Genomic DNA, 25,435 nt, shown 5'->3' with positions numbered 1-25,435 from the left:
CAGGAACAAAAAGCTGATAATTTATGTGGTGTGTTATTATCTATCTTGGTTCCAAACATCAATGTTCCGCAGTGCAAGAGCGTGGCATTGGCCAAATAAACAACAGTTTGCAGGCTCTGTAAATCTAACACTTCTGACATTTCCCCAATTGCCAAAAATCGAAGTCGGTGGCAGCGAACGGTAATATGAAATCTGGCATGCTGAGACAGGGTACAATAATAAAAATTTCCTCAAATAGGCAGGGTTGTCATTCAACAACCCAGTGTAGATTATATATAAAACAGTTCTTTAATACAATGATGTGTATCAGTAACTAGTTTGTTTTGTTCATTTGTACAATGTGTATTTGTAACTAGTTTGCTTTTTATACAGTTCTGTTGCCAGAGTCCGATGATGTTCACTTGAATTAAAAATGAACAGATTTTGGAATCTATAAACGTTGTTCCTTGCAAAAAAAAGCCTGAACAAAACTTTACGGAAGATCACTACCATTAATGTTTTAATGCTTGCATTTTAAAAACTTGCCTCAAGGACTTGTAGGTCAGAATTAATTCAGAGTTCTTACAGGAATCCCCTCAAAGCCACTCTGATAAGTACTGTAACTCCAGTAATGTCACTTTAAAATAATAGCCACTCTAACTATACTGCATTTGTACAGTCCTGCAGTAAAAATGGATTGCTTCATTTCACAAAATTATTAGCAGCAGCAAAACGTGGTCCTTTTGTGCCGCCCTGCAACTTTATTGCTTCAGCCAGCAGATTTAATACATGCCAGTTTGTATTAGGATGTTACTGCACCCTTCCAATACTAATCGCCAATTATGACTCTATTAGCCCTACTTGGCAGCTCATTTGCTCTTGCAGCAGCTGAAGGGGACTTGGAGTAGAACCTCTGGTCCTTTCCTTTCTGCTTCAATGAACGCAGCACAACTGCTGTCATCTGCAGACAAGAATAAGCCAGGACGGCACCAGCTTCACATAACTACACCTGACCTTCTGACAACTTGGGGGGAAAAGTACCTGCCTAACCGCAGCAAGGAGCTTCCTTCAGATAGAACACTGAGCAAATTAAAGGCAACACAATATATCTGAGATCAGCCCACTCGACACTTCATTAAATTGCTGCTATTTCTTCTTGTACAGCACTAATAGAATCAGTGGCCTTGTTAGTTGGTGAGTAAAGATCAATCACGTACAGAGAGTCACACTCTTTCTGCTGCCTTATAGAAAATTCAGAGTTTAAAAAAAAGTAAATTGTCAGAATCTGCAGTGGCCTTAATGTAAGGTACTTCAACAAAATACCATCCCACATCCAACTTCAATCGGTAAAAAGATATACTCAGCGGGACTTGTTAAATCTGGCTGTGAACACTGTGGCTTAACATGTAACTATTTGGTCTTGGTCAAAAGATCATAATGTGCATATGTAAAAAGGCACTTAATTGCCTAAGGGCCTTGGCAGAGAAAAAGATAATTGCACCAAAGCATTAAAAGTGCTCTACTGAGGATCCTACAACGTGAACACCAGTGGCATAGGTGGATATGAACACTATGGCTCAGATGTATTGCAATGTTTCCCAGTTCCTGCAATTTAATTCAAGTTCACCATCGCCTCAATAAAGCTTCATTATTTAAATGTATTTGTATTTGAAATTGCTTGCTAAAGTGAATCCCACTCGCCCTTTAGACCCAAGTGATTACCAAATAAAAAAATTAACAGTTCCTTCCTTCCTTCCTTACAATCGTGGCTTAAAACACAAATCAGTAAATCTTAGTACAGCCCTGGTACTTCATAATTATTTCAATGTATTTCAAAATGCAAGGTGACTGACAAACATTCGAGGGGGAAACAAAACTGCATGGACAGGTGACATTTCAGGTCAGGCCGCTTCTTCAGACTGGAGTATGGGAAAGAAAACTAAAAAAAGATGTGGGAGCAGGACAAAGCTTGGCAAGTGATAGTTGGATATAGTCAAGTCAAGTCAAGCGAGTTTATTGTCATGTGTCCCTGACAGGACAATGAAATTCTTGCTTTGCTTCAGCACAACAGAACATAGTAGGCATTGACTACAAAACAGATCAGTGTGTCCATATACCATTATATACGTAAATACACACACAAATAAATAAACTGATAAAGTGTAAATAACAGATAATGGGCTATTAATGTTCAGAGTTTTGGCCGAGCCAAGTTTAATAGCCTGATGGCTGTGGGGAAGTAGCTATTCCTGAACCTGGTCGTTGCAGTCGTCAGGCTCCTGTACCTTCTACCTGAAGGTAGCAGGGAGATGAGTGAGTGGCCAGGATGGTGCGGGTCCTTGATGATATTGCCCGCCTTTTTGAGGTATAGATCCCCTCGATGGAAGGGAGGTCAGAGCCGATGGGAGGAGAGGTCGGGTATACTTGTGCTATAAGGTTGCATTGTTTATAAACATAATTTGCAACTCATAATTCTCAATATATCTCCAATTATTTCTGGTCCCGTCTTATTTCTGCTATTGCAAGTAATTTCTGCAACTTTGGAGATGCAGCTTTATTAATACAAGGATTTTTTTTTTAATTGCACTGGACCAGGGTAGAACCTAATCAGGAAAATATATTTTGCATTTAGTTAATCAAAAAAGATTATAGATTGTATGAATTATATATACACAGGATAATGTGCTTTTAAATTAAGGATGTAACATTTGTACAAGTCAGTGGAAGTATTTTTGTTGCAACACTTTATCCTATCTTTCTTCATATCATCTGATTTAAACCAAAACAATGCAATTCATAATTGAGAACTCAGCAACATAATGCATGGCCCAGTCAACTGTGAAATGCAGAATTATTCACTCTTGCATTATATTAAACAAGAGTCATCTGCAAACAGTTTACAACTGCAGTACAATCTCCGTACTCTGGACAGTTGATAAGTCATCAGAATCGCTAGCTTTAAGATGGAGGCAAGTAACTCAAATTCTACTTACTGTCATACAGTACCATATACCATGACTGAATTGGCAACTGTGGACTCATGAGCTGCACTTGAAGCAGTTAAACCTTGAACTTATCAAATGCATATATTTTCTCCAGTTGGCAAAAATTGAGCCAATATACATTTACATAGTCATGGAAAACATTACTCTGCAAAAAATAAATTGAAAATGCAATTTGATTGCAAAATACATCATGCAAACATGCTCAAATTAAACCAGAATGCTGGCAAAAATGTGCTGATAGGAAAGCCCTTGGAAATTATCCAAAAAGGAGTCAGATGTCAACAAGAATTTGAAAATTAACACACATTGCAACATGGCATTTGAATACTTCTTAGACCTTAAGATTTAAGAACATAAGAAATAGTAGTGGGAGTAAAGTATCGGTTCCTTCAAGCTCTGCTATTCATTAGATCGTGACGGATCGCTCATTACCAGCTTCTCTCGGTTCTGCTCCTTTTTTCCTGCATCAGCCCCACGTCCCTTCATTCACCTTTGTAATCAAAATCTGATTTTTTTTGGAATGAACCTCTACAGTCTTTTAGGTTCCAAAAGAATTCCAAAGATTTCACAGTCTCTCAGTGGCGCAGTCTCTCGAGCAGCACGGTGGCGCAGCGGTAGAGTTGCTGCCTTACAGAGCCAGAGACACGGGTTCGATCCAGACTAAGGGTGCTGTCTGTATGGAAATTGTACTCTCTACTCTCTCCCTGTGACCTGCAAGGGTTTTCTCCGGGATCTCCAGTTTCCCCCCATACTGCAAAGCCGTACAGGTTTGTAGGCTAATTGGCATTGGTAAAATTGTCCCTAGTTTGTGGAGGATACTGTAAGTATGTGGGGATCACTGGTCAGCGTGGACTCAGTGGGCCGAAAAGCCTGTTTCCACTGTATTTCTGAACTAAATTTAAAAAGTGAAGCAATTTTCCCCATATCTGCATGGCCTCTGCCTTTAGCTGAACAGTTACCCCTGGTTCTAGACAATGGAACGACCGTCCCGAAATCCACCCTATCAAACCCTTGAAGCATTAGGACATAGAACATCACAGCATAGGAACATGCCCTTGCCCACAATATCTGTGTCAAACATAATACCAAGATAAACTAATCTCATTTTCCTGTACATGATCCATATCCATGTGTCTATCCATCAGCCACTTAAACATAATTAATGTATCGGCCTCCGCCACGACCCCTGGAAATGTGCTCCAGGGATCCATCACCCTGTGCGATAAACTTGCCCGTACATCTCCTTTAAACTTTATATGTGTCAGATATCTATTATGTTATCGCCACCAAAGGAACATTTACCAGCCCGAGGACCTCAACCATGGCAGTACAGTGACTCAGCTGGTGGAACTGCTGATAGACGCTCTGTCTCACAGAGCCCGAGATCGATACCGACCCCTGGCGCTGTCTGTGTGGAGTTTGCACATTCTCACTGACCAGGTGGGTTTCCTCCGGGTGCTCCAGTTTCCTCCCATATCCTAAAGATGTGCAAGTTTGTAGGTTAATTGGCTTCTGTAAAATGGTCCTGCTAGTGTGTACGGGGTGGATGAGGAAGTGGGATAACAGAACTTGTGTGAATGGGTGATCAATGGTCAGCGTGGACTCTGTGGACCAAAGGGCCTGTTTTCATGCTGCATCTCTAAAACAAAAACTATATATTCACCTTGGTTTGTTTGACTTTCATTATTCCGATTACAAAATAAACTATAAACAAAATATAAATTAAACCAATATTTAATAGATATCATAAATAATCCTATTCACATTGAAATTTAATTTAATTTGATCAATCATTTTTCTCCATCAAGTCTGCTTAGCCATGATTGAGGAAAATAAAACAAGTCACTTGTATATTCAAAGTGGAGTCTGATCCATCGGAGATTTAATCTTTTTATAAATAATCCCAAAGTCACAGGAAAAATACATGAGCATTGCTGCCTTTGCAGTTGTTGGTAAAATTCTACCACAGTTTTGGAAGATTACAAATTAAGAACAAATTCACGTTTGTATAGACTCAGGATTTCAGCAAGCTCTTTGTAACTGATAAGCTGCCTTGAAAAACATTCACCCTGTCGTCAGACGCAGCAGTCTAATCTTGTATATCTGCCTAATCCAGTCTAATCAGCCATCTCTGCACACATCGCTATACTATAGATTAGATGTCATGCTCTTACTCAAGTACGAGTGACGAAGTATTGTAGGTCCCACACACGACTGATAGGTGATTAAGACAAAATAAAATTGTAGATGTCGGTTTATAGAAAAAGACACAAAGTGCTGGAGTAACTCAGCGGTTATGGGTAGGTGACTTATCAGGTCAGGACTCTTCCTAAAACTCGGGTGATGATTCTGGTCGTTACCCTTCTTCAGTCTGAAGAAAGGTCCCGACTTGAAACATCACCTATCCATGTTCTCCAGAGATGCTGCCTGACCCACTGGATGCCGCAAAATCGGTGGTGGACACGTACTTCTTTTATCTGGAGATTCAGAAGCTGAGGGTTGACCTGAAGGAGGTATATTAAATTATGAGGGAAGATACTTAGTCTTTTTCACAGGGTGAAAATGTCAAATACTAGAAGGCATTGTTTTAAGGTGAGAGAGGGGAAAAAAGTAGATGCAATGGCAACATTTAAGAGGCATTTAGATGGACATGCAAGCATATAAACAGACAGAGAAATGAGGGATAAAGACCAAGTGTGGGAAAGTGAGATTAAGTTAGATTTGCTTCTTAGCTGGCACAAACAATGTAGGCTGAAGGGCCTGTTCCTGTGCTGTAATGTATTATGCTCAAAGTAACATAGAACATAGGAATTTAGGGAATTAAATGCAGAGTTTCAAATTTCAGGCATAAAGGTTCGATCAAGTCTACCAAATTGACACTCTAAAGCAAACACTTAAATAAATATTTTTATGAATTTGAGTAGATCTATTTCACCCAGAACGAACATTTTTAGTGGCACAACAAACAATCTTCCTTTGCAAAAAAAAAAGCAAAACAGGAATAATCTTTCAAAAAAACTGGCAAGTGTTTTTTACTGAATATCTTTCAGGCTTCAGGGCAATCAGCATATGCTTCCATCAAATGAACAGAGACAAATTATTTATTCGACAGAATCATTTACAATGTAGAAGGCGATAATTTGGCCGATATGAGTTTTACCAGTTCTCTGATAGAACTTTCCATCCAGTCTCACACGCTTACTCTGGCTAATTTAACGATTTTTGATTGTAAATTCTATCAGTGCTCAGGCATGTTATCCACATTGCAGCACAAATGTAACTAGTGCTACACTCCAGCTGTGTGACTATCGTGGAGATGTTGTCATTTCCATTGCAATTAAATAATAGAATCCATCCACATTAAGTTTAAAACTAGGCAAAGATTGATTAAAAAAAAGAACAAATTGCAAGTGCAACCACAATGGGGTAGTTGCAAAAGTAGTGCTTTTAATAAATAAAATCTAAAGTTCTCCATTCATGAAAACAGAGTCTAGGATCAGGAGAAAAGGCTCTCTCCCTGCTTGTATGTCACATCTTTAAATCCTTGCCATTGACTGAACACATAGGCTTGATGCTTCTCATGGAAAAAACCTGTTCAGTATGTTCGCCTGAGGGTATATGAGAAAGAGAGGACCATTAGAAACACGTCAATGTCAAGGCTCAATTTTAATTTTAGTTTAGATTAGAGATAGAGGTGGCTCACCATGTCCACGCCGGCCATTGATCAACTGTTCACTAGTCCAATGTTTTCCCACTTTCTCATCCACTCCCTGCACACTGGGGGAAATTTTTTGAGACCATTTAACCTACAAATCCACGGTCTTTAGGATGTGGGAGGAAACCGGAGCACGCAGAGGGAACACATTCAATCATAGGAAGAACGAGCAAACTCCTCGCAGACAGCAGCCAAGGTCAGGGTGGAACCCAGGCCTCTGGCACTGTGAGGCAGAAGCTCTACCAACTTTAAAAAACAAAAGCAAACACCTACAACATGAGAAAGAAATTAAGGAAAATAAAAACTGCATAAATTGACTTCAAAAAAAATGTATCATAATGAACATAAACAATTTCTTTGTTAAAGTTACAGAAGAAATGTATTTAAAAAAAACTCTTCCAGAGAGGGAACCATGGTTTAGTGATCCAAGCCAGCTATTATTAAGGCTGCTTGAAGTTTAAAATAAGCTTTAGTCTCGCTGAACAAACCTGACCATTTGAGAGGCAAACACGGTTAACGTATCATTATAAGAACACTAACAGAAATAGTTAAGATTAGGTGGTGAAAATTCCCCAGTCCCTGGCTTCTAATCAAAGCCAGCAGGCATTCTAATAAATCACTTAGATGAATTGCTGCTTGCATTATGTGGATCACGCTTGAAGTGTGACATTCTAAGCCAATTACTTCCTTTAATTTTTTTGTTAATAATTTCCCTCTTTATTACAACTTTCCTTTGCATATCAGACATCTCCCAGATCATTTCATTTAAGTTGTTCCAGAAATAATGTTTTTTTGGGTGGTGTGATTGGCTAAGAATATGCAATGAAGAAGGGTAAAAAAAAATCGTCCTTTAGTTAAAATCCTCGAGCCAAAATCACCTTTTCTTTGCAGCCTTGATGCTGCTCCTCCATCCTATACCGGCTACCCCTCAAGCTTTGCCATAATTATGTGATTGATTTACTGCATTAGAGCACCACTCCTCGTTGCATGGTTTTTATTTTTTACGTGGCTCCCTTTCTGTAATTTATTGCCGAAGTCGATTGATTTAAAAAAATGTTTTGCGTAACTTTGTTTCTCTACCGCACGATTTATGGGACAAGCTTTCAAAAGACCACAGTATATCTGAAGACAAAGAGTGTCTGGAGGAATGGGAGAGTACTCCCCTCATGCTGAAAGGGGGTTCTGCTAAAGTACAAAAGATGATGAATCTCAGTACTGGAATTCACATTTAGTGAAAATGCATTAATCACAAATAGAAATATAATTTGAAAGCAAAACGTAAAATGTTATTTATATTATTCCATAATGGTGTACAAACCCACTATACAATAGAATAGTAAGCTATAGACTTGCTTACAGCAACTTTGCTGCCTAGGATAGAACAGAGATCTCCAGGGAATGCAAGGATATGAGTTTTGTGCAGGCAGATAAGAATCAAGATTGGCATCATGTTCGGCACAGATATTGTGGGCAGAAGGACCTGCTCCTGTTCGGTACTGTTTCTATGTACCTAATTCAGTTATGATGAGATATTGGATAGGCTGCGTTTTTTTACCTTGGAGCAGAGGATGCGGAGGGCGAACTTGATACGTATACATAATTATCTGGGGTGAGAAGGTTCATAGGAAGAAAGATTTCCCCATGGCAGAGGTTGAAGACCGGAGGGAACTGGTTTAAGGTTTTTGATTGTTGCAAGATGCAGTATGGGAAACAGGCCCTTCAACCCACCGAATCCACGTAGACCATAGATCACCCGTTCATACCAGTTCAGCTACTAGATGGTTGCAATAGACAATGGGCCGAAAGGCCTGATTCTATGTTGTATAACTATGATCTCCAATCTACTGTGCTGAACTACAAAACCATAGAACATAGGAGCAGAATTAGTCCATTCGACCCTTGCTGGGCCGAATGGCCTAATTCTGCTCCTATGAGTCTGTTCGCCATTCACCACTGGTTTTGAATCGAAAAGGACAAAAAGTGGTTTTATAACGCAGTGGGTAAACCAGCATGTCTGGAGAACATGACCAGGGAACGTTTTAGGTCATGACCCTTTATTAGTTTTAACTCTGCTGCTCGAGACACCCGGATATGCTGGGAAATTAAAGGTGCTTTTGGCAGCCAACAATAAGGTTATAAATTCCCAAACCTAATGACCAGAGCTCGAGGTAAACAGCCATTATTCCGCCCTAACAATGAATTTCTAACATGTGCCATTGTAATATTTTTAATACCCCTTACAAAGCATCATTGAGATATCTGAGAGGCTGTCTATTAGGTGTCAAAGATTGCATTTTGTGCTCTGAATGCGTATGCAATACTTACGGCTTGAAACTCTCTCAAATCCCTTTCGTATTGTAGGCTCACAGGATGTAAAGCGAGATGAGCTACATTTCAATAATCTGGACCAGAGTCAACACAGCACCACCCATTCCCTGGGTTTTTGCATTCTTTAGGATTTTTTTCTGTTTAACATTGTTTTAATGCTTAAATGGTTAGAACCTATGTTTAATACAACTTCAAGACTACTAACACAATAACACAAAGATTGCAGGTGTTGTTCCATGGTGTTAATACCAACGGCTTCAATGTGCAAAGGTGTTCTCCTAGCTAACATGTAGGTATTGAATTTTGAGCACACCAAAAGGCTAGTTATCAAAAATATCCACTTTTAACAAGACTTGCTGAGGTTTATACTTTTTTTTCAAATAACTCAGTAAAATTATAGACTTTAGACTTAGAGATACAGTGTGGAAACAGGCCCTTCGTCCCACCGGGTCTGCACCGACCAGCAATCACCCCATACACTAACACTACCCTACACACTAGGGACAATTTACAATTTTATTAAAGCCAATTAACCTACAAACCTGTATGTCTTTGGACTGTGGGAGAAAACCGTGGCACTCAGAAAAACCCACACAGCCACAGAGAGAAAATGCAAACTCCATACAGACAGCATTCTTGGTCAAAATTAAACTCGGGTCTCCGATATTGTTGGGCAACAACTCTACTGCTGCACTACTGTGCCGCCCATAGTGGAATCCAAAATGAGGGGTCGTAAATAATAGCAAGTTACACATAAATTTAGTCACACATTTACTCCAGGAATGGTCAGAAATTTAAGACTGGTATAATTAAGAGAAGCAATTGTCAGAATGAGGCCACAAGCAAACTGAAGGAACAGCACTTCACATTCCACTTGGATGGCTTACAACCCAACGGTATGAAGAGTCCTGACCCAAAATGTCACCTATCCTTTTCCTCCAGAGACACTGCCTGACCCACTGAGTTATTCCAGCACCATGTGTCTATCTTTGGTATGAATATTGAATTGTAGGTAACTACCACACCCCCCTCGCTTCTTCCCCCACCCTTTCTTTTTCACACGTTTCTCCCGTGCCCCGCCTGGACTATCACTTATGTCTCCCCACCACTTCCACCTGCATTCCTTCCTCTAGCTTAACAATTCACAACTCTTCATTCTTTTTGTTTCACTCCTTCTGTCTTTTCAACTCTGGCCTTTATCCAATCATCAGCCTACCATTAAATAACCTTCACCTGTATCCATCTATTACTAGCTTGGCTTTGTCCTGCCCCCATCCCTCTTCCAGCTTGCTTCCCCCCTCCCACCACCACTATAAAGTCCGAAGAAGGATCCCGATCCGAAAGGTCACCCATCCACATTATCCAGAGATGCTGCCTAACCCGTCGAGTTACTGCAGCATTTTGTCATTTCTGATCATTTTCCTTCACATTCATCCAAAATGAGCATTGCAAACAAGACCAACATTTATCACATATACCAAACTGTCGAGGAGATGTTGGTAAGCTACTTTCTACATTCACTGAAAATACTTCCACATTGCTGGCATGTAGAGTGTGTGAGGATTTTGACCCAGTGGAGACGAACAAAACAATATTTCCTAGTCAGGATAGTGCACAGCTAAGAATGGAATTGAGAAGTGCTGGTTTAGAAACCTGGATTTGTTAGCAGAAAATAACACAAGTCTTGGGAATTCCATGGAGAAAATGATAGCCATTAAGATATTTTTTTAATGTTATTCAAATAGTACTGCATATAAAGTCAAATACTTAGGATTTCTACATAAATCATAACTAGGCTTGTGAAACCATTAGTGATTATGAACAGTTTTTGGATCACATCCCATGTAGTATTATACAATTTGAAAATTTTATTTTAGTGTTCAGCATTTTTTTATGGACACCAAAGTAATTTACTTTAATAAAGTGTTGAATTGCAATATTCCCAAAGTGACTGTACAGAAGATGCTACGTAAACAGCTACACGATATTAGTCTCCACTCCCCATACACACTGACCTATTGTTCACAGTATTAGCCAGCAAGCGCTTAACACAATGTTATGATATTGCTCTGTCCAATTTTAATAGAAGCGTTAATATGTTTTGTGTTAATTAATCTTACAAAATGGCCCAAAAGTAATCCCTGCATTACTGCATATGGCATTTATTTCCATCTTGATGTTGCTCTCCTAATTACTTAAACTTTGCATCATCCTGTTCTCTCAGTTTATATACATTTGCAAAGCTCCTTCCCTTTCCCTGGGCCTTTCCAATAACTTATCAAGTAGCTTTCACAAAAATAAAATGTTGATGAATACTTAAAAGTTCTAATTTTTAACGGACTCTTTAGATTTCAATATTCTCAGGTGAAGGTATAAATATAGCAAAATACTAAATCTTTCTATATGCTCCATATTAATCGAAGCGCCCTCCCCTTTCTTGCAGATGTATTTCAAATTTACATACCCATCATCAATTTCAAGAATGAACTATTTATTTGGAAAGCTTTGATCCATTTCAGGTTTTGAAACTAAATTTTATTTGTATTTGGAAAAACAGTCTCTGTATTCAGCATTACCTCAAAATATCCATCCAGATTTAATCTATTCAACGGATATTTTGAATTGCTATTTACACAAGAAATATCTCAGAATGTAATATTTTTTAGTCCTTATGCCATCACCTATTTGTGGTGATTCTCATACTATGAGGTGAATTTTAATGCTATGGCATGAATTTTCTTGGAGTTTAGCCCAATCTCGTCTCCATACCTTTGGCAGGGGCTCCATCTACATGCATGAGCGGAGCTTCCACTACAGGCGGAGTACAAGGAGAAACTCAGAACTCATTCGCCACTCATCCCACCCCATCACCTCTCCTTCCCCTTATTTTTTTTTAAAATCCTAAGCATTCAGCTACATGTCTACATCAACTGAGTCAAAATAGTTACAAAGGACAGCAGCCATCTGTTACTGATCCTGTATCCCACAGTGCTTTGAATGTTTCCCACAGCTTTCTCCAAATGTATGCACTTACTGAAATCTTAATATGGGCTATTCTGAGTTTGGTAATTATATTTATACCTTTTTTCTCAACCACCTCCCAAATATTAAAAAAAATCGTTCATGAGCTTTTGTCCAAGACTTTGGTGAGGCTACATCTGGCGTATTGTGCTCAGTTTTGGTTACTATACTGAAGGAAAGATGTTGTTAAGCTTACGAGGACATTGCCAGGACTTGAGGGCTGAGCTATAGGGAGAGGTTAGGCAGGCTGACACTCTATTCCTTGGCACAGGAGGATCAGGAGTGATCTTAGAGATGTGTATAAGATCATGAGGGGAATAGATAGGGTAGAGTCTTTTACCCAGAATAGGGGAATAAAAACTAGAGGACATAGATCTCTCCCCACTCATGTTAAACATATTAGAAAATTGCAGGGCAACATTTTCCAGATATATAAGGAATGAGCTGACAGAGAGTTAGTTGAGGCAGATACCATAACAACATTTAAGACATTTGGACAGATACATGGATAGGAAAGGTTTAGAGGGATATGGGTCAAACGTGGGCGGGTGGGATTAGTGCAGATGGGGCATCTTGGTCAGCATAGACGAATTGGGCCGAAGGATCTGTTTCTGTGACATTATGAATTATTTTATTCCTCATCGCGTTTCTTTTCTCTTTGTAATGTTGTGCTATTTTTTTTATTCTTCTCAGGGTAAAGGCACCACTCTGTTATCTAATCTGAGCTGCCTTCAAGGAGATGATACAAACAATCATTTGGTGATGGTATGCTCACGGTGTCACCGTATTCAAGTGTCCAGTAAATACACAAACCAAGCTTAAACGGACCATTTTTCAAAATTAATGTTTTTAATGTCAGTACTTGTTTTACTGTTTAACAGTGGCTGAGAGAATAAAAAGGTTATCAGATTCTATATGCAATTTTTCTTCTGCCAACTTTGGAAATTATTTCTGTATTATTATTGTAAATGATCTAGAAATATATTTAAATTTGAAGCAATGTTACAACTCATTTCTTCCAATTCAAAAAGGACATACGGAAATATTTAAACATAGAGTCAGGTAGACACAAAATGCTGCAGTAACTCAGCGGGACAGTCTTCAGTCTGAAGAAGGGTCTCGATCCGAGGCGTCACCCATTCCTTCTCTCCAGAGATGCTGCCTGTCCCGCTGAGTTACTCCAGCATTTTGTGTCTACCTTCGATTTAAACTAGCATTTGCAGTTCTTTCCGATACAAACCTAATCATAGTCATACAGCACAGAAACAGGCCCTTTGCCCTAACTTGTCTATGCAGACCATGGTGCCCCATCTGAGTTAGCCCTATTTCCCTGTGTTTGCCCCAAATACCTCTAAACCTTTCCTATCCATGTACCTAATCAAGGGTCTTTTAAATGCTGTTATAGTACCTGCCTCAGCAAGTTTGCCTGACAGCTTGTTCCTTTTACCCACCGTCCTCTGTGTGAAAAGGTTGCCCCTCAAGTTTCTACTAAATCTTTCCCCTCTCACTTTTAAGTATGTGCTCTGGTTCTTTATTCCCCTACCCTGGGTAAAAGATTCTGAGCATTCACCTATTTCTGAGATATTTTCTTTCGGAAGCAGGGCTAAGCTTTTATCGCTGTATTTTCAACAGTACAATTCTCCTGTTAAAAACTATAAGGTGTTTCTCATGCTATCCTTTACGTGCAATGTCAGAAGAGATTTCCTTTTATTTCAAATAAGTTATATGGTGTATCCAGCTGAGCAAATATTATAAATTTTATAGTTACTATAAATACATGAACGACAAAAAATATTTTCTCCGTTTCGCGAGCATAATTAAAATCGAAATGACATATTAAAAGCACTAAAATAATGGGAGTTTATTCAAAAATAAAATTATATCATAAAATAATTCTACTCAAAAACAATATAATACTTACTTTCACTGCAAACCAGAAAGAGATAAAGTGCAGTAAAATAGGGGAAATGAGATTCACTTCATTGCAAAATGATAACGGACATTGCTTACTAAAAATGTCCTATTAATCCAAAACTCTGTATACAAAGGATGGGGAACGCAAAATGGAAAGTTGTATTCAGATACCTAGATTCTAGCTATAATATAGAGATATGTCAATAGCAGCAATGAACTTCCTGCTTTGAATCAAGTTCAATGAATGAATTGGATGAATCAAGTTTGAATGAATTGGAAAAGAATCAGAATCAGAATCAGAATCAGATTTTATTCGCCAAGTATGTTTTGCAACATACGACGAATTTCATTGGCCAGGTCAGTCATACAATTAAAAGCAACAGACTCAAAAACACATTTTAACATGAACATCCGCCACAGTGACTCCTACACATTCCTCACTGTGATGGAAGGCGAAATAAAGTTCAAGTCCTTCCCTTGTGTTCTTCCTTGGTCGGGGGCCTCGGGCCCCCGTTAATGGGATGATCTTGACTCCCGTAGCCGGTGGCGTTCAGGCCCTCCGCATCGAGGCATTCAGCTCCTGCATCGGGGGGTTGTCAGCTCACCCATGTCGGGCGATCGAACCTCGCGTCGGGGCAGGTTCAACCTTCTGCGGCGTTGGATCTCCTGACTTGCCTCTCCCGAGACTGCGAGCCCTTGATGGAAAGTCCGCAGGCCGCAGTGGGAGCGTTCCCAGGCAAGGGAGCCACTCTGATGTTAAGTGGGGCTCACGACAGTCCGAGGCGGATTTCAGCTCCAGCGATGGTAGGCCGCAGAGCCCGGAGAATGTGATCCAAAAAATGATCACATCTCCGGGAAGGTAAGAACCTGAAAAAAAGTTTCACCCGATCCCCGCGCCCCCCCCCCCCCCCCCCACATAAAACAAACCGAAGTACATTAAATCAAACTTTTAACAAACACTAAAAATAACAAAAAGATGAAAAAAATGAACAGACTGCTGGCAGGGCTGGCCATCTCCCCGGCGCCCCTGGTGCCCACAACCAAAGTAACAGCTTGGTGCATAAATTTGGTGGGCCGACGTGCCAGTTTCCATGGTGTATCTCTAAACTGAAACGAAACTAAACTAAATATAATTTATAACAGTGAAACATGAGTTGGTTTGCATCCCATCTATAAACAGAAGAAAGCACATCTGTTAAAACTCCAGTACAATGGATGGCAACCCACTGGAACCGGTAAAGTAACCCAATAGTCTCAGAAATTTCTGCACGCTCTGGGCATTTTGATCCATCACATTGAGAAGGGGGAAAAAAAAACATTTTGGTCGCTTGAAACGTCTGCTAAGCTCTGGCTGCTCAAACACACACTAGTCTTCCACTCATAACCTGCCAAGAAAAATATTTGTCTGAATGAAGGATTGTGCAAATCGCTGGATAATGGTAATCTGCTTGACAAGCCTACAAATTTCAAATAGCATCGCAGAGAAACCAGTTCATACACGAAGCCTGTTTCATTTGGTGCAATCAGTTCACATTTCTAAAATACTTCTGTAAATAAATGTTCAAATTTATTTTATGTATCATGAAGGATGTATCGCATCTTGACATGAAAAATATCAAGTATTCCCAGCAACTGATTGTACAATGGCTTTTATCCCCCTCTTTCGCCTTACTATGATAGGTGTAAGGTATAACAATGATCATAATTGTCAGATACAAAGAGTAAAAAAAACAAAAAATAGAATATTCTGTCAATAAATAAGTAAATTTTAATCTGTTAAATTACTATAAATATATTTGTCGATTCCAAATTTAATATATACCAGCTCTGCAATCATGAATTAAGAAAGCATGTGGAGAATATGAAGGTCTACTGCATTTACTCACTGTGGCAGATGCTAATGCTTTCACCCAAAATATACCATCAAAAATTATTGCTGAAATCACAGGCTACTTGACCTATAACTGGGTTTTACAATCTGGTCACTTGCAATAAAACTGTAACGGGAAACTTCAAGAGGCTTTTAAGATGTGAGCGGCTGCCTACTTCATGACTGTTTTAACTGCACATAATCAAGATTAACTAAAGAAAGGAGAGCAAGGATAACGAAGTTTTAATGCCACATTTGGATAGCACAATGACCCAGCTGGTGGAGCAGTTGCCTCACAGCTTCATCAACCCAGGTTCAATCGTGACCTCTGAAGCATGGTCTCCATGCGACCATACAGGTCTGCTCTGGTTACTTCCCATGGCCAACGAAGCACAGATACATTGCGTCATTGCCACTGTAAATGGCCCTTTGTGTCAATGGGTGATAGAACCTGGGATGAATTGATGGGCAACTGGGGGAAAAAAGACTGGGTTAGTGCAGAGTTTGTGTAGATGGGTGTGTTAATATAAACAGATGGTCAATGCAGACTGAGTGAGCTGACGGGCCTAGTTCATTCTTTAACTCTATTAAAGAAATATAGTCAATTCAGGAAGCGAAGTCTCTCCTCAACTTACAGCTCATCCTCAATCGTGTGAAAGCGTCATAAAGAATATGGGGTACCATCAACCAATAATGGACTTCCCACGAGGTTAATGACCAACTTCAAATTGGTCAACTTAAATGCGGTCTCACACATGACTCTAGACATGAAAACCAAACATGGACAATGGACCACATCATTAAACTATTGCTCAAGACAGAAGTTTGGTGGCTGTTTGCTAAAATTCCAATACCATTCTCTCAAAAAACCATAAAACTGGAACATGTCATATTGCATATATAATCATCATATGATCCAACAGATATATATATATTGAATCATCCACACATGAAATTTTACGATTCAACAACATAATGTAGACATTTTACACAATGCTGGAACAGCAGTCGACTAAAGTTACCAGTTTGACTGCATTAATTTGATCGAACAGAGCATTTTTTGTGCAATAACATTTTCTGGCATTGCTAGCATCGACGGAACTGTAATCGACGGATCCATCCATTTTCTGTCATTCAGAATTACTTAATTGTTAACAAGATAATGTAACATAATTTCCCTGTGAAACAGCTCATTTTCTAAATGAACCCATGTTGCCAGAAGGTCTTGCATACTTTGGATAAGTTGATATGACAGTGGCCTCTCCAGTTAGGCCCACCTGCTCCAAGAATTATTACATTCACAAATATTTTTCTGCTCATTTCTTCAAACGCAACCACTGCAGCATACCAATTCAAGTGTTCCACTCTGCAAAGCACCAATCTTAATTCAGATTGCCAAGGACGTAATGCATACAGCTCTTGTTTCTTTTACTTTGAACAGGCACCTCCCATGACATGCAAACCAACATCAGAAAGTGCTGTGATAGCTGGTTACTTACCATCGACTTGGTAAAAGGACGAGCCAAGGAAAACAGTAGGGTGTACAGCCACCAGCTGCGGTGTATTGAGGAGTACATCATGTTTCCTGGATGAAGAGTGTTGGATGTTACACCATGAGGTGACAGGCGGCGATTCAGCTCATTCGAGAAGAGAATATTGCAGTGCTTCGAACGATTGTAAGCCAGCATGGCCCAGTAATCTTTTTTAGCAGGAGAAAGCAGACTAAAATCCACCTTCCCCGAGGAATCCTTTATATCTGTGAATCTGAAATACATATGCAAAAATGGTAATTTTAAAACTTGAATGAATGTGCTGAGAAATATCAATTGTTTCTCCTGTTTTGGGAAAAAAAATGCAGGCATTGTCAAATGTAGTTGAAATTCAATTCACAAGTACAGTCTGAAATAACTTTTAGCACTAGCACTAAATGCTTGCGATAGTATGATCCATCTGTTGTACTTCCCTCCAGATAATTAGATCAAGATCCTCCGAGTTCCAGGTTTGATTACAATGGTGCCTTCGAGTTTGGCATTGATAACCACATTCTATGTGGATCCGAAACCATTCTGGACTACTCAACACTTGGATACAAGCACCCATCCTCAACTACAACTTGTTGGCACAGAACAAATATATTTCTACCAAGAATGTTTAATTATCATGTGCCAAAATGAGAACAATGAAATTCTTATTTGCAGCAGCGATACAGGCTTGATGAGACATAATTAAAAAAATTAATAAATAAATAACCGTAACACTAGTGCAAAGAAGCCCAAAGTCAGTCACCCAACCAAAGTCCATAGTTCAGAGTTTATTCAGTGTTCTGTAGTGTTCAAGAGCCTGATAGTTGTTGGGAAAAGCTGTTCTTGAACCTGGTGGTGATGGCTTTCAGACTCCTACACATTCTTCCCGATGGTAGGAGTGAAATGAGAGTGTGGGTCTTTGATTATGCTGCACCGTCAAAAGATCCCTTCAAAGGTCGGGAGCATCAGTACTCAACTGTACGAGTACAGGACAGTATCCATCGACATGCCGAATCTCCTCAATCTTCTAAGTAGAGGTATTGATGGGTTTTCTTGATGATTGCATCAGTGACTATAACCAGTTTGCTGGGAATCACTAGAACATTACCCCATAGAAAGAGCCTATTCAGCCTGTCAAGCCTTATGGCCCTGTCTCACGGTGCAAGTTCACCCACAAGTGATTCCGAGTGAAAGAAAAAAATCACACTCGTGGTTGTCTACGAGATTCCAAGTTTATGTTCACGAGTTTAAACGAGTTCCCACGTGTATGTCTAAGTTTGCCGTTTACTTCTGATTTCTGCGATGTACCAAGTTCCTCTCCCACGTTACCAAGTTCCTCTCCCGAGTTACTCTTGAGCCAATCCTGAATGAAAGCCTGTTTAAGTATCAAATAGACGAGCTGGACAGCATCTCACACAGTAAGTATATTCTGATTCAGTATTGAAAGTTATTCAATTTCAGAACTTAAAAAAACTAGGCAGGATCTCGGTCCCGCACTCACTGCCATTGTGCAGCAAGGAAGCGGTAGCGGCGAAGCAACAGTGTTAAATAAGACAGCTCCATCCTGCGGCAGAGTAGGACCACAGATTCAGCACGGCCACATCTATTGATATGACCCACAAAGGAAAAATGCGCACCATCCAGTGCGTTTCTCTCTGCTTCATATATGTGGGAATTCCCTCAGTATGGTCACTCCCGCGGGACAGGCAGAATCTCGGGAGAGAAGGAATGGGTGACGGGATGACGTTTCCAAAATTCTGCTGCGTCTTTGTGTTACTCCAGCACCGTGTGTTCACTTTTTGTCAACCAGCATCTGCCCTTTCTTGTGTATGACATTATTTGTATCCGTGGCAGTTGCTTGTCACTCCCTTCAGTTTCCCAGGGGGTCGAGACGGGACTGGAGTTGGGAGGGAAGGTGTGGGGGGGGGGGGGGGGGGGGGAGGGGAGGGGAGTGGGGGGAGGAGGGGGGGGTTGGGTGACTTAGTACGGGAGACAAGTGGAGGGGAGGTGTACTGACTGTGTGGGCAGATATTTTGGTAGTGATTGCCACCAGTCTCAAAAGCCACTGTCTCCCTGTCCCTGGGATAGCAGGAGGTGATCAAACAGCACAATCCCCCCACCCCCTCCATGCCAACACGAAAGGCAACGATCCCAAGGCTTTAGCATCAGAAACAGCGGGCAGGCGACAATCGCCCGCCATAACGCGAGAGAGATCATGCACTATTGTGGGTCTCCTTTGCACGTCGGTGTTTCTGTCTTTCTCCATCTCATTGTTGGCCCTGTCTTTCGCCGCCCCCACCCCCACCCCCACCCCTCTGCTTCCCGGCCATGTGTGTGACCCCTTCCCTCCCCTCTCCAGCTCCCCGCCCATTGCACCGGGCGCGGGGGCTTCACACCGTCTTCCCGTCGTCGACGCCAGCAGGTCAGTGCCAGTCGCCCCGGGGGGGGGCAGCTGCTCGGGGGCTCTCTCCCAGCATGGCCGCGGACCAGGGGGGGGGGGGGGGGGAATGGGAGTCAGCGGGCACGCCGGCTCTGCCACACCATGGACCGCCGCCAACCAAGCCACCCGTCCATGTCCACACGCTCGGTAGAACAGGAGCTGAGACTGGGAACTGTACCGCCCTTGCCCCCTCCCTCTGCAACTGCAAACAATCCCACTCTCCTGCTCACCTAACCCGCCCATCCCTTCTCTCTGGGTATTGAAGGCGCTTCTGACCTGCAGTGTGCAATAGTCACCAAAATACACTGCATCTTTAGAAAGGAAAAATACAAAACATGTCAATCCCACTGGATAGGCCTTTGTCATGGTGTTGTACAACACGGAAACAGGTTATTCGGCCCAGCTTGGCCATGCCGTCCAAGTTGGCGTCTTGGGGTTATCCTATTTGCCTGCATGTGGCCCATAGCCCTCTAAACCCTTCCCATCCATTTTTCTGTCGTTAATAACCTCAAACAAATTCCTGCTTCAGTTTCCTGGGTCCAACTCTTCCCCCTTTCCAAGGTTAATCGCTCCACTGTTTATAATACTCTCTGCATTATGAAGTCCTCGACAGTGAACCCCATGGGCAATCACTACCAAAGTGTCTGCCCACACAGTCTGTACACTTGTCTCCTGTACTAAGTCACCCCAACCCCCCCCCCTCCCCTCCACTCCCCTCCCCCCCCTCCCTCCCCCCCCCCCCCCCCCCCCCATCTTTCCCTCCCAACTCCAGTCCCGTCCCGACCTCCTGGGAAACTGAAGGGAGCGACAATCAACTGCCACGGATACAAATAATGTCATACACAAGAAAGGGCAGATGCTGGTTGACAAAAAGTGAACACACGGTGCTGGAGTAACACAAAGACGCAGCAGAAATTTGGAAACGTCATCCCGTCACCCATTCCTTCTCTCCAGAGATGCTGCCTGTCCCGCTGAGTTAAAGAGTGCCCACGGTAGACTCACGAATCACTACGGTAAACTCACAGGCTACTACATTCTGCCATGCATCTGCCCACTCACGCAACCTGTCCAGGTCACCCTGCAACCTCCTAACATCCTCTTCACAGTTCACACTGCCACCCAGCTTTGTGTCATCCGCAAACTTGCTAGTGTTGCTCCTAATTCCCTCTTCCAAATCATTAATATATATGGTAAACAATTGCGGCCCCAACACCGAGCCTTGCGGCACTCCACTCGCCACTGCCTGCCATTCTGAAAAGGACTCGTTCACTCCTACTCTCGCACTACAACATCACATGCTAAAAAGGATCACTGCAATTGTAACCTATCTCCACCCTCCCACAATACACATATCTATTTGATATTTAATACTATGAGCAATCATTGAATGTTTTATTTAACTTAATAGCTATGACAGGTTGTTTCTAAGAAATGTCTATAATGATTTTTTTTCCCCACAAGTCAGAAACAAAACAATTTCATTAAGGGTCAATTAACACTGTGTAGCTAACAGTGGTACAAAATCAGAATATTCCACATCTAATGGGCGGCTTTGATGGCCTTAAATAATTAATGTATGGCACATGGTTTGGTACATTTACAAGTTTCAATAGAAGAGTTTTGCCTTGTCAGTTTCCAAAGCTAATCTCTTCAGCAGCCTCCCACTGTGAACCAGCAGGTGTATTCTCAAAGCCAATGTATCATGGTGATTACTGCACAGAGGTTACATATAAATAGTTTTGTTTTGAAAATGGTGGATTTTGAATGAACTGGCAGCGGCACCTATTCCATAAGTCCTGACGATGTCTGCAATTTTATAACTAACTTTTCTCTCTTCAAAAATGGGCTAGGTTTTAAGGATTATTTTAAAGAAGTAGAGGTAAAGACTCCGAGCGATCCGGCAAGACATGTAAAAATTTAAAGAGCAAGATGACGGCATAACCACTGATAAAAGAGCAATTAATAGTGGGGATGCACAAATCATAACGAGATGACAGCTAAGACACAATGCTTTGTAGGACTAGACAGTAGTGCAAAGGTAAGGAGGTTCAAAGGCAGCCAAGATAGTTAAAATCAATGCACACTTCCGTTTAAAGTCTATGTGCAGTTGGTCAATGAGCATTGACATGATAGGTGAACAAAATCTGGTATGTTAGTTTCTGGGCAGCAGAATTTTGAATAAACTTGCATGATCAGGAAAAGCCAGTCAGGAGAATATTGGATGCATCAAGTCTCAAGTTCAAAACCAAAGGATGAGAGTTGAAACAGTGGAGAGGATAGGTTTGGGCAATGCTTCAAGTGGTAGGCAGACTTCAGCGATGGAGTGGATGTAGAACATTGATTATTACTTTACTTTATACTTTAGAGATACAGCACAGAAACAGGTCTTACAGCCGGGGTCCGCGCCTATCAGTGATCACCCCCTACACTAGTGACAATTTACAGAAACCAATGAACCTACAAACTTTGGAGTGTGGGAGAAAACCGGAGCATGCAGAGAAAACCCACATGATCACAGGGAGAATGTAAAAACTCAGCACAGACAGCACTCATAGTCAGGATCAAACCCAAATCTCTGGTGCTGTAAGGCAGCAATTCTGCCGCCCACTGCAGCAGAGGAACAGACCTTCGGCCTACAATGTTGGTGCTGAACGTGATGCCAAGGTAAAATAGATGTAGCTGGACTGGTCTTGAGATCAAAAGTGTGCCATCAAGATGACAAAAGTTCTTGTTTAGCTCAGATAGTTGAGAGTAACAAACCTAATATATTTTTTTAATCAAAAGCTTTGGGAAGAATCATTTAAATTTGTGTTAAATTTGCAACAGTGGAGAGTGGAATCTTGACCAGTGGTCACTGGTCAGCGAGGACTGATGTGGTTTTATTTCACAAACTTATAAATCAAGACCTTAGGTTAACCTCAATAATAGAGAAGTCTTGCATAAAGGGAATTGAAAATTTATGAAGCCACAGAGCCTTACTAATTACAGTAATTTTAAAATAGGCTGCACACATTTAATTTGATCTAGAGTAATTGCTGCTTTTATTCATTATCAAAAGAAATTTGTGCGCAATTTTGTCTTAACCTCAAAAAATAGTCACGAAGTCTGAAATTTATGATGTGAGGAGTGTTTGGCAAAACACTTCTCAGGACTCGAGGGAAGAGCTATAAAATGAGAATTTTATTAAATGCACAGATGCCATTTTGATTTAAAATGAGCTATAAACAAAGTACTGAGTTTCAAAGTGTAATGCAAGTCCGATGTAGGCTGCTGCTCGGTGAAACTTTGTAATTGATCAGCAAAACCACACACATTATTGCTCACAGATAGACCCAAAATAAAGCCTGAATGAATACTGTACAAAAAAATCTGTGTTTAAAAAAAAAACTACTGACACGGTCATGGCTAAACTTCATGTAAGCACGATCATGAGATGACGCGGCCAATTTCTTATCTTGAGTAATCTGCCTCTGCCTCCGGCAACAGAATGGATTCATTCCAGTGGGTAGTAGGTGCCAACATTGCCACAGGCAATCTACAATATTTTCCGCGCCCTTTTCTCTTCCATAACCAAGCAACATATTGAAGAAGTTCACCACCTTCCGCGGCAAAGCTTGCTATGTGATTCATCCACCTCATCCTGCTAGTGTTGAGATGGCAATGGTGGTGGCAAGGGAAGTTGCAAGAACATGAGCAAAGACAAGGGCTCGCCCATCAAGGGCCGTGCACTGGTGTAGCTGATAGAGCCACTGCCAGGCAGCTCCAGAAGTTCAGTCTTGATACTGACCTTGAGTGCTGTCTGCGTGGAGTTTGCACATAATCCGTGACCGCGTGGGTTCTCTTGGGTGCTCCAGTTTCCAACCACATCTCAAAGGTGTGCAGGTTTGTAAGTTAATTGGCCTCTGAAAAATGCCCCTGGTGTGTTGGGAGTGGTTGGGGAAAGTGGGATAACATAGAACTAGCATGAACGGATGATCGTTTCAATGCTATATTTTTCAATCAAAAACAAACCTCCAACACTCACCACAGATCAATCACAGAAGGAATTCGTTAGAATCTCGACTTGGAGGTGGAGTGGAATCATAATCTGAAGATATGCTATTTAATACTGAAACAAGGAAAATAAACTTCAGATGGCGGCAAGACTATTCCATGCAAGAGAGTGTAGACGCTGAGATAATGTCGATATTCAAGACTTGGGTGGAAAGAATTTTGGACACAAAGAGAATACAAAAATATAGGAATATGATGTGAAGGTGGAATTGGTGTGGATTAAATAATAATATGGAAAAGGGTTTAGGAAACCATATGGTCCATACAGCTGGAATAGTTAACTGTAAGGATTAAGCACCTGCATTTTCTAAAGAAACTATATGGTCCTTCTCCAACATCAAAGATGACTTTAAGATGCTTGGAAAATACAGCTTGGTTTTGCAGGTTAAGGAAATGTCATCAACACATGACTTCTTTCAGCTACGTTCCTGCGAACAGAATTGCAATTTTTTTTTACACATGTTTACAGCTATAAGGTTGCACAAGTGATAACTTTACGAGTATAAAGAAGTACTTTATACACGTACTTTATAATAAACACCACTACCTGTCAAGAGGAGGGGAGGAGAGGGGGAATTTTAAAATATAACTGCTTACAAACCAGAAATTAATGTAGCAGGATTTGATGTTACTACATCTATAAAAAGGACTGTGACATACGAAGTACCAAACAATTTTTTGATGGAGCATGAAACAAAGAAACTACATGGTGATGTTTAATTGTCTCTGACATAATCGTTAAATGCCAGATGTTAATTTTTTTTTTAACCAAGTATTATACATCTCACTGATTGAACAAAGGTATAATATAGTCAGCTTAGAAAAATATAGCTGTTACTTGTTTAGAAAAATGTGGATAAACATCAACACATTATTCTAGGAGGAGATTTTTTTGTAAATTGTAAATGGGAAATATTTGTGTAGTGATGACATGTGCTTTCACGGGAGCGGGTGAGAAATGATTTTATTTTACCATTTTTTCTTTATATGCAATTACATGCAAATAAGGTTGCTTTTTAATTTTCATTGCTGACAGATCATCCATCAGGTCCAGTTAATGGGTGATTAAAACTGTAATACTGTCAACCAAAACTTAGCAAATGTGATACAGTATATCATCGATATAAAGATGCTAACACCTATTAACAGTTTAAGCTAAGTACCAATATCTTATGAAGAAATAATGAAAAAAAATCTGGAAATATGCCCAAAATTTTGTGTCTGTGTTTGCTTAGATTGAAAAATAAAACACCCTAAAGACAATCGCTTGCCGTTAAGACGTGAATACAATATTTCCATCGAATAGTCTCCAAGATTCCATACAGTGTTGCCTTTCCCAGTAGCTAAAGAATTGATATTCCACCCACGTAAAACTAAAGACCAGTCAATTATATGAGTGCATCATCAAGTAATTGATTGAAGTTATCCCAAATCCATTATGACAAAAAACACTTGGAGGGGCAAACCCAAAAAATGAAAATGAATACTGCACCAACGATATAAGCCATCACTGACTAAACATCCAAACTGAGATAATTATGAGTTTTCCCACAGAACACACAACCATCCATGACCTACCCTGAGTTC

At 40.7% G+C, this 25,435-nt stretch overlaps 1 protein-coding gene across 1 annotated transcript in view; it reads right to left on the bottom strand.

Annotated features, from left to right (window-relative positions):
• Positions 1 to 25,435, bottom strand: part of wwox (WW domain containing oxidoreductase) — a 1,040,919-nt gene that overhangs the window by 577,550 nt on the left and 437,934 nt on the right. The window contains exon 8 of the mRNA XM_033035849.1: positions 17,332 to 17,596. Within this exon, the coding sequence (XP_032891740.1) occupies positions 17,332 to 17,596 (265 nt within the window). The remainder of the gene's footprint in view (positions 1 to 17,331; positions 17,597 to 25,435) is intronic.

This window comes from Amblyraja radiata, chromosome 17, assembly GCF_010909765.2.
Source record: "Amblyraja radiata isolate CabotCenter1 chromosome 17, sAmbRad1.1.pri, whole genome shotgun sequence".
Classification (NCBI taxonomy): domain Eukaryota; kingdom Metazoa; phylum Chordata; class Chondrichthyes; order Rajiformes; family Rajidae; genus Amblyraja; species Amblyraja radiata.
Note: the sequence above shows the minus strand (reverse complement) of the source record. Positions and strands in the feature narration are given on the sequence as shown.